This window comes from Daldinia decipiens (assembly GCF_022478715.1).
Source record: "Daldinia decipiens strain CBS 113046 unplaced genomic scaffold F4813scaffold_16, whole genome shotgun sequence".
NCBI lineage: Eukaryota > Fungi > Ascomycota > Sordariomycetes > Xylariales > Hypoxylaceae > Daldinia > Daldinia decipiens.
The window spans coordinates 141,695-155,776 of record NW_026054559.1 but is presented as its reverse complement, the minus strand read 5'-3'; the positions used below and the strand labels follow the sequence as shown (position 1 = coordinate 155,776).

The window sequence follows — 14,082 nt, the reverse complement described above, 5'->3', positions numbered from 1 at the left end:
TTTAACCAATGGTAGTTCACAATTGGTGAATCCACAAGATCCCGTCTATCTTATCTGTGAGTGTGACTCTGGCATTTGTGGCTGATACACTACCCGGTCCGTGGCGGTGATTGTGGTTGGTCAAGTGAGGGGCAGACATACTGCAGGTGCCCGTTGCTCCCCACCCGAATAAATAAACAAACTTCCAAAAACAGGATTACAGGTCATCGGTTTTTTGGTTCCCTCAAGCTCCGTCACCCGTCACCTGTCAACCAACAAGTAAGGCTGAATTCAGGCCGCTCCCGGTTGATCAGTGTTTACCTAGTTGTTTAATTGAAAGCTAATTTTCTACATTACACTCTTCTTCTCAACATCATCGTAGGAAATACATATCCTATTTCTAATGAGTGCGCTGAGAGCGCGCGTTCTCTAAGACAAGGCCAAGAAACCAAGGAAATAGTTTTGCGTTACCGGATATGTTTCCCACCTTTTCCTACTAATGCACGCCTCTCACCTTGGGTATCCGAGCTTTCGTATCTTTGTTTACAACTCACTTCGAGATTCGAATAAGGCATATAAGACCCGGCTGCCAGTAATTCCTGATTACGACCTGGCATCGCATACGATAATCATTACTACTTCGACTACGACTACACCCTAATATACTTCAGCTCCGATAGCTGTGATGCGGACTCCAATATCGGACAGTGGTATAATTCAACTTGACGTAGAGAAATATCATCGCATACTGGTTTAGTAGTCGACATGTCGAACAGGCCTCACCCTCTCCGTCAATCATATACTGTTGACTACCTGGACACAACGGCCAATTCTATCAATCGCCAACTGTCAGCCGCTTCATCGTCTGCATCGTCTGGTTACTCCGCCAACTCTAATAATACTGATCCGTCTGACTTTGGGCCACCTAGCGCAGCATCATCGATAACTTCGAACGACCATGGCAGACCCATTGCTACACATAAACGTGGCATGAGCGAAACTGCACTTCGACATTCCTCACCGCGATCAAGTATATATAATGAACCTAAGGCGAACCCGGAAATCATGTATAACTTGGCCAGACAGTCTTTACGCCCGCTCCCGCAGCCACCTGCTTCAGGACAGCAACTCGAAAAACCCAAGACACCCCCACGTCGCGACCGCCAAGAACGCGGGCAAAGTGTTGACATCGGCAAGCTTTCTCTATACGGGGAGAAAACTTCCCCTACTCCCCAAAGCAAGTCGCCAAATGCCCGGCCTACTTCCATGGTACTCACACGATCCGATGTTAGACGCCCAAGTTTGCCCGGGAGCCCGACACACTCCTCTCATCTTGTAGTCCATCCTACTACTCTTGCTGCTCCCGACTTACAACAGATGGGTCGCTCCTCCACAAACCAACTGCGCACCTTATCCAAGTTAGCCCAGGATAGTTCTGCCGATGAATTCGCCCTTACTTCCCAGGCCCAGGAGGTGGTTGGCCTGCGTGGACGACGAAGACTGCAGCGAGCAGGCAATGCGACTGGCTCTAGGAGCGGACAGCGCAGTGATCGCTATGGATTCGAAGGGCGCAACTGGATGGATAAGCAGAGACAATTTCTCCAAGCATACGAATATCTCTGCCACATTGGCGAGGCAAAAGAGTGGATTGAGGATGTCATTCATCGTCAGATTCCACCTATTGTCGAGTTAGAAGAAGCTCTGAGAGATGGTGTCACCTTAGCTGAGGTTGTAGAAGCTCTAAACCCTACTCGACGATTTCGCATATTCCGGAACCCACGACTCCAAGCAAGACATTGGGATAACGTGGCCGCTTTTTTCCGGTACCTAGATGAGGTCGAGCTACCTGATTTATTCCGATTCGAACTGATTGACCTTTACGAAAAGAAGAATATCCCCAAGGTCATATACTGCATACACGCCCTGAGTTGGCTTTTATTCCGGAAGGGTATTGTAGATTTCAGGATAGGCAATCTGGTTGGCCAACTGGAGTTTGAACATCATGAGCTGGAGGCTATGCAAAAGGGTCTCGACAAGCTCGGTGTTAATATGCCTAGCTTCGGGAACATGGGCGCGGACTTCGGCGTGGAGCCAGTGCCTGAGCCTGAAGAGACTGAAGAGGAACGAATCGATCGTGAACTGTCTGAAAACGAGGCCGCCGTCCTCGACCTCCAGGCGCAGATGCGAGGTGCTATGCTTCGATTGCGGCTTGGCCATATGATGCAGGGACTGTGGGACTCGGAGGACTGGCTCATTGACCTCCAAGCGCGCATTCGCGGCGATTGGACCCGCCAAGTTATAGGGTATCGGTTGGAGATGCGCAAATTTGCTATCAATCTTCAGAGTGCTGCTCGTGGATTCCTGGCCCGGAATAGAATGGCACGTAGAGAGCACTATTGGAAAAGCAAGGAAAAAGATATCACGATACTACAGAGCTTGGTACGGGCCGCAAAAGTTCGTGGCCAGGTACAGGAGACTCGATCTCAATTATCACGGGCGGACGGTCCTATACGAAGCATTCAAGCCGTGTTCCGAGGCCAACTAGCACGCAAAAAGTTCCTTTCCCAGCAGCAGGAGACGAGTCGTATGTCCGGTCCGGTATTGCAGCTTCAGGCCGCAATACGGGGAATGCTGACGCGGGAAAAAATTAGCCAAGATCTCTACTCCCTTGGGGAAGAAACCCAAGCCGTTACTGGTCTCCAAGCCGCGATACGAGGAATGTTAGCGCGGGAGAAGGTTAGCCAAGATATTTACTCCCTTGGAGAAGAACCCCAAGCCGTTACTGGTCTCCAGGCCGCAATACGGGGAATGCTGGCGCGGGAGAAAGTTAGCCAGGTTCTCTACTCCCTTGAGGAAGAGACTGAAGCTGTTACTAGTTTGCAGGCTGCAGTCAGGGCGATGCTGACGCGAAGTCATACCCACGAACAACGCGAGGCGCTCGCTAGCTTTGGTCCAAAATGGGAGTCGCTTCAGTCGATCTGTCGCGGCAATCTACTTCGACAAGATGTCCAGGCAACAAAAGCTGACCTAGCGCAACATACCCCTGAGATTGGAGCTCTACAAGCTCATATTCGCGCAGCAGCAGTACGTCGGGATATTACCGAAACGCTGGATGCTTTGAGTGACAATGAACCATCCATACTTGAGCTTCAATCACTAGCTCGAGGCATGCTCGAACGACAGCGGATCACAGCCGATCTCGACTCTCTTGAAAGCCACGCTATGAGTATCATAGATCTTCAGGCTCGGATCCGTGGGTCCCTGTTTAGAGAGCAGCACTCTCTGCTTCTTGATGAACTACAAACGCACGAAGACGAAATTGTCTCATTACAATCCCTTATCCGAGCCATGCTCCTGCGTAGCGACGTCGGTCAACTGCTAGCCGAACTTGACGAACACGAAGAGTCTATAGCTGAGTTGCAATCCTTGGCCAAAGGCTTTATTGTTCGACAGCAGTTTGCCGCCAAGAAGAAACACTTCGAAGAAAACATGCAGAAGGTAGTCAAGATTCAAAGTTTCGTTCGCGCTAAGCTCCAGGGAGAGGCATACCGAAGCCTCACGACCGGAAAAAACCCACCAGTTGGTGCAGTGAAGAACTTCGTACATCTTCTTAATGACAGCGACTTTGATTTCAACGAAGAGATAGAGTTCGAGAGACTACGAAAAACAGTGGTTCAACAAGTTCGGCAGAACGAGATGCTTGAGCAATATATCGATCAGTTGGATATCAAAATCGCTCTACTGGTAAAGAACAAGATCACTCTTGACGAAGTCGTCCGACATCAAAATACCTTCGGTGGACATACTAGCAGTCTCTTAGCCAACGCCTCTATTGCTTCGGCCAATCAGTTCGACCTAAAAGCTCTCAACAAGAGCTCGAGAAAGAAGCTAGAGTCCTATCAGCAATTATTTTTCAACCTCCAAACTCAGCCACAGTACCTAGCGCGACTTTTCAGACGACTAAGAGAATTAGGTACAGCTGAGAAGGAATGTAAGCGCATCGAACTTCTCATGATGGGACTTTTCGGCTATGCACAAAAGAGACGAGAGGAATACTACCTGCTCAAGCTCATCGCAAGATCGATACGGGAAGAGGTGGACGCGTGTAACTCTATTCAAGAGTATCTTCGCAGAAACTTCTTCTGGTCGAAGCTACTAGGGAATTATTGTCGGTCGCCACGAGACAGGAAATATCTCAGGGACCTACTCGGTCCATTAATACGAGACAATATCGTCGAGGACCCCGCTTTAGATCTAGAGAGCGACCCGATGCAAATATACAGATCTGCCATCAATAACGAAGAGCTACGCACCGGTCGCCCCAGCCGGAGGCCACTCGACATAACCCGAGATCTAGCAATCAAGGACCCAGAAACGCGCGAGTTATTTATTGACCACCTCCGAGATCTCAGAGAAATCTCGGATCAATACTTCCTCGCCCTAGAGGATCGTCTTACCCGAATGCCCTACGGCCTGCGGTTTATCTGCCGGCAGATGTTCGAAGCATTATGCCAACACTTTCAGCGTGAGCCTCAACACCATGTGCTCCAAATTGTTGGCAATTGGATTTGGCGTTTTTACCTACAGCCTGCGTTGGTTAACCCCGAGCACGTTGGTGTGATCGAGAAGACTCTGAGCCCTCTTCAAAAGCGCAATCTAGGCGAGGTTGCTAAAGTCCTTGGCCAAATCTGCTCGGGCCGTCCGTTCGGCGGTGAGAATATCTACCTACAACCTCTCAATGCCTTTGTAGGGGAGTCGATCGAGCGACTTGGTCATATCACGAATAACTTGATCTCCGTTGCGGATGCTGAAAATAAATTTGATATCGATGAATTCAATGATCTCTACGCCAAGAACCGACCCACGCTATATATCAAAATGACGGATATCTTTGCAATCCATTCTCTCGTAGCACACGAGATACCGACTCTCTGCCCCAACCGCGACGATGTCCTTCGTGAGATCTTGCAAGACCTTGGGAGTGCGAAGAACAATGAGAGTGAAATGAATGCGTCTGGGTCTTCCGATATCCAGATGTTTTTGACGCCTAAGCTCCATGATGTGGAAGATCCGGAGGCGGATATCAAGGCTCTTTTTATGGAGACTAAGCGCTGCATCCTGTACATTATTCGTGTGCAAACGGGCGCCAACCTTCTCGAAATCCTAGTCCGCCCACCCACTCAAGAAGACGAACATAAATGGCAATCACTCCTAAGGGAAGATTTCGCGTCTGGTAGCAATACCAAGGGAGCATACTCGGACGTCAACATGGTCGACGTAACGCGGATGTCATACTACGACATGAAGCGCAATGCTCTAGAGAACATCATGCACCTAGAACAGATGGGGCGAATTACAAAACATAATTACTATCAAGACATTTTGAATGCTATCGCGCTGGATATTCGTACGAAGAGTCGCCGTAGAATACAACGCCAACGAGAGTTAGAAGGAGTACGGCTCACTCTCGGGAATCTACACGAGAAGGCTGAGTACCTAGAACAGCAGCGCAAGAGCTACGATGACTATATCGAGCAGGCCATGGCTACGCTGCAGAAGAATAAAGGGTAAGATGATTAAGATCCTCTATAGATACGTTGTGCTAACAAAAAGGGTATAGGAAAAAGCGATTCCTCCTTCCGTTCACGAAACAGTACAATCATCAACGAGAGCTTGAGCGTTCAGGTCGTGTTCCCAAATTTGGCTCTTACAAGTATAGTGTACGTGCTCTTGCCGAGAAAGGTGTTGTCGTGTCTTGGCAAGGCGTATCGGAACGCGATTGGAGTAATATCAACCTCACCATCTCGTGCGACGAGGTAGGCGTATTTAATCTCGAAGGTAGCCGGGGCCATATCCAGATTCCAGGAGCGAGCGCTCTCATCCCGATCGAGGATCTTTTACAGGCGCAGTTCGAGTCTCACCAGTTTATGAATGTGTTCGAGGGTAACTTGAGACTCAATGTCAATATCCTCCTCCATTTGTTGTACAAGAAGTTCTATCGGACGCAATAAGCCGTAGAGCTGGTGCTCTGTGGAAGAATTGCGTGGAAACGTCTGGTGCTTAAAAGGCAGTCGTCTGCGACGAAGGATATGACGGAGCAAGGGGGGTAGGATGTATGGTACTCGGTCAAAGGGGGACAACGGTGTTTTGTAAGGCGACGTGTTGCTCCTGCGGGTTCGGATTAAGAATTACGAGAGATATATGCTGATGGGATTGGCTGGGGGTAGGTATTGGAACTCGACCTTGTTCTTCGCAACTCTTGGTACCTTAAATTGATACCAGCGGCGGCGAATCAGATAGCATGTTTATGTACTTAGGGCTAGACTCATGATGTTATGGCAATGAGACCGTATTTGTAATCGACTTGACTCCTCCCGACCCTGATATGTTTATAGCCGCTATCTGCCCACTGATAATAGGTTTAAGTTGGATTATTTGATTTCGTGATGAATGTGCCCAGCCAAGATCAGCTCAGCCGTAATATTTTAACTCTTTAAGGGAGTCACTATTGCTTTTAGATTCAATGGTATTTCATATTGAACTTCTAAGATATCCGCAGGCCTGGTGTCTCATGTCTTTCTAGAATGTGCCGTTACAAATCAACTGTCGTGCTTTCTTTCGGCGGAGCTTTCGGTGGGGCTCGGCGGCGAAGATGTGGAGCAACCGCCGAAAGCCACCGAATGCAAGAACCGGGGTCTGCCGGTACGCCTTGCCCAAGCCTACCTACCTATATATAAGGACTCTAATCGGAATGTTTCGATATTTTAAATGTATGAATTTTTTTCTATACTTTAATTTAAAATTCATGAAATTACAAGTAAAGGACAAGGAGAGACAGAATGACCGCGTTACCAAAAACAATGCGTTCACTCGTAGCGCCGAAATATAGCTGGCCGACCGGCTGGGAAGTCGCCAATATGCCTGTTCCGACAGTCACAAGCCCTAAGGATGTATTAATCAAGGTACATGCCGCGGCCATATCGACAGGTGATACGCAGCTCGCGAGGGGAGCAGCGAGGTATATAGTCGGGGAATTGAAGTACGTCTATTATATTCCCCTTTTTTAACTTTTGCATAAAAATCATTCAACTAACCCAAGATAGAATGCCTCACAAGATCGGCATCGAGGCCTCAGGCGTCGTCGTCAAGGTTGGGTCAGGGGTGACATTATTCAAGCCCGGCGACAAGGTCTACGCATTCGGACGATCCCGGCCAATGGATGTGACCGTCGACAAGGGGTTCTGCTCTGAGTATGCCGTAGCTCAGGAGAACCTGACGATTACCAATCCTACTGGCTCTCCATTTGAAGAGGTCTGCAATATCGGTAGCGTTGCTACCGCGTTGCAAACTATTGAGATGGGTCTCCGCCTTATGCGCGAGAACGGCGTTACCGATGGACTCGAAGGCAAGACCGTATTTGTATCTGGTGGTTTAAGTGCCACTGGCTCCGTCGCTATACAGGTGCTAAAGAATGTGTACGGCGTCGGTAAAATCATTACCACCGTGTCCACAGCCAAGATTCCGCTCGTGGAGCAGTACCTCCCGGGACTCGTCGACCAGGTCATCGACTACACGAGCGTGACGAAGCTGACGGATGCCATACCCCCGGGAAGCATAGACATGGTGTACAACACGCAATGGATCGTTGCGAGCACTTTCCCGCTAGCGAAGCCGGATGTAGGCGTCGTAGCGTCTATCGCAAGCGTGCCATCGCCGGGGCTGTTGCGCCTTATGCTACCACCGCTGCCATTTTTTACGTACTGGCTCGTGGGACTTGCGCAGCTGTGGTATAAATTTAAACTGCGCGGCACAAACGTTAAACACGAGTTTCACTCTGGCAACCCCGGTGCACGCGAGGACCTCGAGCGCGCTGGCGAGATCGTAGCTATGGGTAAGGTCAAGAGTATTCACCGCGTTGTCGAACTCGAGGACATTGATGCCGTGAGAAGGGAGGCGCAGAAAGTAGCTACGGGAAAGGGCGGAGTCGGAAAGCTAGTGATTAAGATTGCGAAATAGGAGAGATGTACAAGTATTTGTAACTAGTTAACCATTATTTATACTGTCACGGTATGCATGATAAGTCAGAAGAAATAACTTGGAAGATGCAATGCGAATAACTATAAAACTACCACTCCGATTAAAAACGAAACGAAAAAGAATTCCCTTAAAATACAGGCCGACGGGTCTCCTCTCCTACCTTACTACCCCTTACCCCTGAGACCAAGACGGTAGAAGTCCTCCCCTCCCGACAGCCCACCCCCCTACCTACCTCCCGTATAAATCAATCTGACTAACAACAAAAGGAAGCATTAACTGTCTAGTCCAATACAACAAAGGAAACCCAATTTTAGGAGCTGTATATATATGCTCGCTTGTCCGGAACGAGGGCGTGGCGTCTTTCTGTGCGACAACACACCGTTGATGATACTAAATCATATCGTATCAAGAGCCTTTTTGTTTTCTTCTTCTTCTCCTTGTTTAGCTCTGCTTGCGCGGCGCGGCGGGGAACACAGGCGCGAACTCGTTAGCACCGGTGCAGTAGATCCAGACCTGGCGCGGGGTGGTGGAGCCGGTGAACTTGGGGGCGGGCACCAGGTGGGTGTAGTACTCGCGGCCGGGGGGCATGCGGATGATGCAGCACAGCTGGACGTGGTGCGGGTTGGGCCCGTCCTCGCGGACGTAGTGCTGCAGGGCGGCCTCGGCCTGCAGGATGGTGACGCCGTAGTGGTTGTGGTCCTCGACGATCCTGCTCGTGCCGACGAAGCAGTCGGGGTTGTCGAACGCGGCGCGCAGGGCCGACGTCGCGGGCAGCCAGAGAGCCTCCTGGTCCTGCAGGCGCATGCTGAAGGATATGGCCTGCAGGGCGCCGTCCAGCCCGAAGGTAGGGCCTAGAGGAGCCCAGCCGAACGGGAAGGCACGCTCTAGGGCCTGTTGGTCTGCGTGCGGGTTCTCTGCTGCGTCTTGCGTGTCAAGTGTGGGATGTGGCGGGCGCGGCGGGTCGACGACGCGGCCGGTCTTGGCCTTCTCTTCGGCTTTCAGATGGTTGTCAAGGCCAGGGAGGGGCGTGTACTTCCAGGAACCGGGGCCTTCCGGCGTGGAGTCCGCTGGCTTGTCGGAGCCTTCCTTGAGCCAATCGCGGTATGTCTTGGTACCGGGCTGGTCAACCGGGGTGTTCTTCTGGCCAAACAAGTTTTTAACCGGATCCACGCGGGGCTGGGGCTGTGGTTTCGGACTCGGGGTTTGGCCAAATAGCGACTTGGGATCAACTGCTGGTCCTGGTCGAGGTCCAGGTGGAACCGGAGGTCCAGGCTGGGGGCGAGGAACCGGCTGAACCCGAGGACCAGGTTGGGGCTGAGGGACAGGCTGAGGCCGCGGTGTAGGCTGAGGCTGGGGCACAGGAGCAGGCTGGGGTGCAGGAGCAGGCTGAGGTGCAGGCCAGACTCGAGGCCCAGGGGTAGGCTGGGGTGCAGGACTAGGCTGAGGCACAGGCCGAGGCTGGGGTACAGGCCGGATTCGAGGCCTAGGAGCAGGCCCGGGAGCAGGAGTAGGCTGAGGCTGAGGCTGGGGCTCAGGCTCAGGCTCAGGCTCATCTTCATCTTCAACGGGCCAACTCCGAATAGGAGGAGGTATCTTATACGGTCTTGGAGTAGGTTCCGGGGGGTCCGGCACAGTCTTGCCCTTGGGACGAGGGACAGGCCTAGGCCTAGGCGTCGGTGTTGGATCTGCGGGCGTGGGCATGGGCTTCGGGGTCGGAACAGTGCCTTGACCATCTTTGCCTCCAGTGTTCAGCTTCTTAGTAACCTTTGTAGGAGGCAGGATAAAGTCAGCCGGGATCTTGCGCTTCTTGGAGGTGCTGCGAGGGATGTCCGAATCGCTGGTCGGTGGCAGCAAGGGGACTAGAGGCGCTTCGACATCTGTCATGGCCTTGTAGGCCTTGCGTATCTTCCCCCATACGTTAAGTTTAGGCTGGGGGTAAAGCACTACGATGACTTGGTTAGCATCGACCACGTAGAGGTTGTGGACGTTGTTGAATGAGAATGTTTTATAACTGGACTAGGTACGTAGGTGATTAGGTAGACAGGTATGAGAGTATATATGTGACTTACCGCCTTCAAGTTTACGACTGAGGACAACAGATTGTAGAAGGGTCTCAGCCATAGGAAAGATGGCGGGACCTGGCATGAAGCGTTCCTCCGGCTTGGTGATCGGTATCAGCTGCTGCCGATGCTTCTTGCCCTTCGGCATTTTTAATGGTACTTTCTTTACCACCGTCATGTTATCAGAGTCGTCAGTATCAATGATGGGTTGTGGTTGCTTAGTTGTCTGTTGAGGAATCTCTTCGGGGATCTCTTCAGGTATCTCTTCAACAGATGGTTGAGGAATATATTGTGGGTACCCCTGTGGCGGGTTTTGATTATTCTCTTGAGGAATATCTTTAGTATCTTGAGGAATCTCTTGAGGAATCTCTTGGGGGTTAACTTGAGGGTTAACTTGAGGAACTTCTCGGGGGTCCTCTTGAGGGGTTACTTGAGTAGATGTCTCGTTCGAGGGCTTTGTACTTGAGGAATGCTTTGTGTTGCCAGGGGCCTTTGTCTGTTCTGAGACCTCTGTCCGTTCTGGGTTCTTTGTCCCCCCATGAGCCTTTGTACCATTTTCCGAAGTCGTTGGCTTTGTTCTCGGACTGAAAATCCAACGATTGTCTGGCCAGGGATACCATGTGGATCCCTCCGCTCGTCGGTCTACTACTCTTTCGGGAAACCTAGGCATTAGTATGCCATAGTTCTGATCCGGAAGGCTTGGTTCTACTCTTGACACTTCATCTCGTCGTTGCTTGATGAGTTCCTGTAGACGCCTATTCTGGTGGTATACTGGCCAACGCAACATGTGGAAGAAGGCCCCGCGAGTATACGGGGCTTGATACCGCCTCTGCGCTTCTGTAGCCCATTTGAATAGACTTGGCCGTTTATAGCCGCTGAGTATTTTGTTTGGTTTGAATTTGCTGTCATTGATGTAATAACCTGACGAATCCTCAAGAGCCTCAATACGGCCGGGGTACATTGTGTTGCGATTCTCGACGCAGTTTCTAATGATGCCTTCTCGAATGATGTCTTCCGGATTGTAATCCATGAACTCACGTCGCAGAAGCCCGTCGGGGTCTACTTTGTTGACAACATCCTGCGTAGTTGGCGGTAGGAACTCTATTGGTCCTACGCCGTTCTCAATAGAAAGGTGCCAATGTTCGTAAGCCTGTTTGAAGGCCTCCGTAGAAATTGCATTCCACTGTTGCGTTTTTGGGGTTCCGGACGCACTATCATACACTGAGTACTGGAGTCTGCGTTCAATTTCCTCGACGTGCGCTATTGTACGTCCCATTCGATAGGCGAGGTTTCGAAAGAACTGGACAGTCCTTTCCGGGGGCGGAAGACGACGGTGTCTATAGGCTTCCTCGCGGATTTGCTCACGCATATCATCGGTGATTCTCCCAGCTGATAGCTTTCCTAATATCTCCCAAGGAACTAGGTCGGACCAGCTAGGCGCGTTGCGTCTCTCTTCCAGTCCCCCCTCAGGATACGAGCCCCGAACCCAACCAATCTCGGGTTGGATTCGCTGCTCTAATAATTCGTGACTACTAAGTTCAACTACTGACTCATCGTCCATATCCTCGTAGTAATCCTCGGCATCTTCATTGGCGCCTTTAGGTTGATCGGTTGTACTTTCTGCCAACTTGTCGGGCAACGTGTCGTCTCCAAGATGGTCAAGGATGTGTTTAAACTCATCTCTTGCAATAGGAGTTTTTGGGCCACCAAGCCCATATTTGTTTTCTAAATGCTCGACTATTGCTTTTCGATACAAAGTCTGGTTGGAGAGGAATGACCCTTGATCTTTATGGCGCCAGTAGACACGATTCTCGGGATGTACTACGTATTTCGGTCGTACGATATATGTATCCCACTCTTCCTGGGGCTTGCTTGGGTCCTTCGTCTGTATGTACCTAGTTCCCGTTAATAAACTCACTGACTTAACATATGGCAATTAAACTTACTTGACTCGACCTAGGTTACTAAGTATTTTCAACTGGTCCATGGCTTCCCCACGCGTAAACTGATAGGTCTCGTTTGCATGAGACTTCCCGGCGCCTCCACCACCGTTAATGTATGCGAGTGCCTCATCTAGGGTTGGTCTAGTCTTATTTTGCTTCTCTTTCCACTGCTTTACATCCGGTTCGAAAATATCTATCCCAGCTATCCCCGGGCTGTTAGATGCGCCTGGGTTGTTGAGGAAATCCTGGAGGCGCTGGTCGAAAAGGATAGTAAGGTTATCCTCCGGTTGTAGCTTGGGGTCGCACATTTCCTCTGTGCGGGAGGGCTGGCAGAGATATCTCAACCAGGCCGCGTCAGATTCGTCAAGCAGCAAGATAGTCGGAGGTGAGTTTAGAGAGGGATCTAACTCAGCCCAATCGATCTTTTCCCTTCTCATAATATCTGGACGGGCTTGTCTACGGGTTTCTGCCTCGTCGGGGTTCCATTGAGTGGCATCTCCCGTCTGGTTAGGGCGCCATTCTATCCCAGCTTGGATATCCCTTAGGATAGCCAGCAAGAAAGGTCGGGGAGCTATGCCGAAGATGTCCTCTAGATGTTTACGTAGCCGTTTTAGATATGCGCCCATCCTAAGCCAGTGGTCGTTATATACCGAAAGGCCTTTATTGACATAAGGACCTTGGAAATTGGCGGGAAGTGCAGCTCTTTGGAAATCCTCCCAGTTTTCTAAGTTATAGCGACGGCGCTGCCAGCCAGCTAGAACCTGGATAAGCTCATGATATTGGTTATACCAGTATACCCAAGGATACGGCTCCTTGAGACTCTTATGGACCTTCTCTGGAGGAAGTGCCCGGGGCTGGTAAACTATCTCCTTCAAATCCGAGTTAGGCTGTTCGTATGGCAGAACTACTCGGCGCCATGGGGTATTGAGAATTCTGTTCTCGTAGTTGGTGAACATGTTTAGGCATTGCTGAAGCGCGGCCCGCTGCCAACCTCGCGCATCATAGAATTCTCTCAGGGTTTCCATTCTTTCAGCCTCGGTGAGCTCATCTTTGGATTTCTGCTGATCATCATCAAACACAGTAGGAATTTCGTCGGCAAGTCGAGGTGGAATCAGTCTACAAGTTTCCTCCACTCCACTCCTAATGCAGTGTTCATACATCTCATTTTCGTATCTAAACCCGTTAAAAATACGCGGGTCGTAGGTACCGGGTTTAAGGCAATTTTCGAAGTAAAGCTCCTCAGCACTCTGATAGTACTCGACCGCTCTAACTCCCCTCGCAGACAACTCAGGGAATATACCGTCGATTTGAATCTCGCGCAATTCATCGTAGCGCATGTGTTTGTTTCGCATTCTCTCGGGAGCAGGCTGTACAAGAGATTGACCGGGAAAATTCGGAAGACGTCCAGTAACACGCTGGCTAGGTATGATTTCTGACGTCCAGCGAGTTGGACCGGATTTCCATTTCTGATACCTCTTATGCACGTCGACTATGATGAGCGCGTCGTCCAACGCCGCGCGCGTGTAAGAGTCATCGTAGCCGAGATCGCCTCGATAACGGGCCTGGTCGGCTTCATCGAGATATTTGATAACCTCCTCAAGCCGACGATCCCATTGTGGATGTTTGTAAACGTCTTCGTCGAGTAGAAAGTTCAAGATTAAGGGTAGTATAATTCTAGGATCCTTCCCACCAGGACCTACGGGCACATCCGGTATAGATTTGTCCCAAATATCATCATCGGCCGTCGGTTTTGGCTCCCCCATCGTATCTAGAGCGCCGCTTCGAGCCACAACCGTTCTAAACTTCCCAAAGTAAAAAACAACTAAGAAGCTCTATAGCAGTTTACAAAACGACAACGAGTAGTGTATCCAGTGATTCCAGTTTACCGAGCAAAGCTCATTGTCAGCTAGAACGTTTCGTTGATGGATTGCTTGGGTGGGTGCTTAGCGTGAGTCTGCCCGTCGACAGCGACAGATGAGCAAGAAGAAAGAGACGTGAGGATGGGCGAAATTTCCGCTCGCGATTAACAAGTTGGGACCCTATGCTCTTGTCTTCTCTTTGGA

General features: G+C 50.5%; 3 protein-coding genes across 3 annotated transcripts; 2 read left to right on the top strand and 1 right to left on the bottom strand.

Moving 5' to 3' along the window:
- Positions 1-236: 236 nt before the first annotated feature.
- Positions 237-6,342, top strand: F4813DRAFT_359095 (uncharacterized protein). Its single transcript, XM_049243293.1, has 2 exons — positions 237-5,546; positions 5,600-6,342. The coding sequence occupies exons 1-2, from the start codon at positions 745-747 to the stop codon at positions 5,988-5,990; spliced, it is 5,193 nt and encodes a 1,730-aa protein (XP_049099580.1). The 5' UTR covers positions 237-744; the 3' UTR covers positions 5,991-6,342.
- Positions 6,343-6,728: 386 nt separating this feature from the next.
- Positions 6,729-8,039, top strand: F4813DRAFT_359094 (GroES-like protein). Its single transcript, XM_049243292.1, has 2 exons — positions 6,729-7,018; positions 7,083-8,039. The coding sequence occupies exons 1-2, from the start codon at positions 6,819-6,821 to the stop codon at positions 7,993-7,995; spliced, it is 1,113 nt and encodes a 370-aa protein (XP_049099579.1). The 5' UTR covers positions 6,729-6,818; the 3' UTR covers positions 7,996-8,039.
- A 418-nt stretch (positions 8,040-8,457) lies between these two features.
- Positions 8,458-13,782, bottom strand: F4813DRAFT_389348 (uncharacterized protein; the record flags this gene model as incomplete). The annotated part of the gene is made up of 3 exons (XM_049246816.1): positions 8,458-9,959; positions 10,086-11,971; positions 12,023-13,782. The coding sequence occupies 3 exons, from the start codon at positions 13,780-13,782 to the stop codon at positions 8,458-8,460; spliced, it is 5,148 nt and encodes a 1,715-aa protein (XP_049099578.1).
- Between the last annotated feature and the right edge of the window lie 300 nt (positions 13,783-14,082).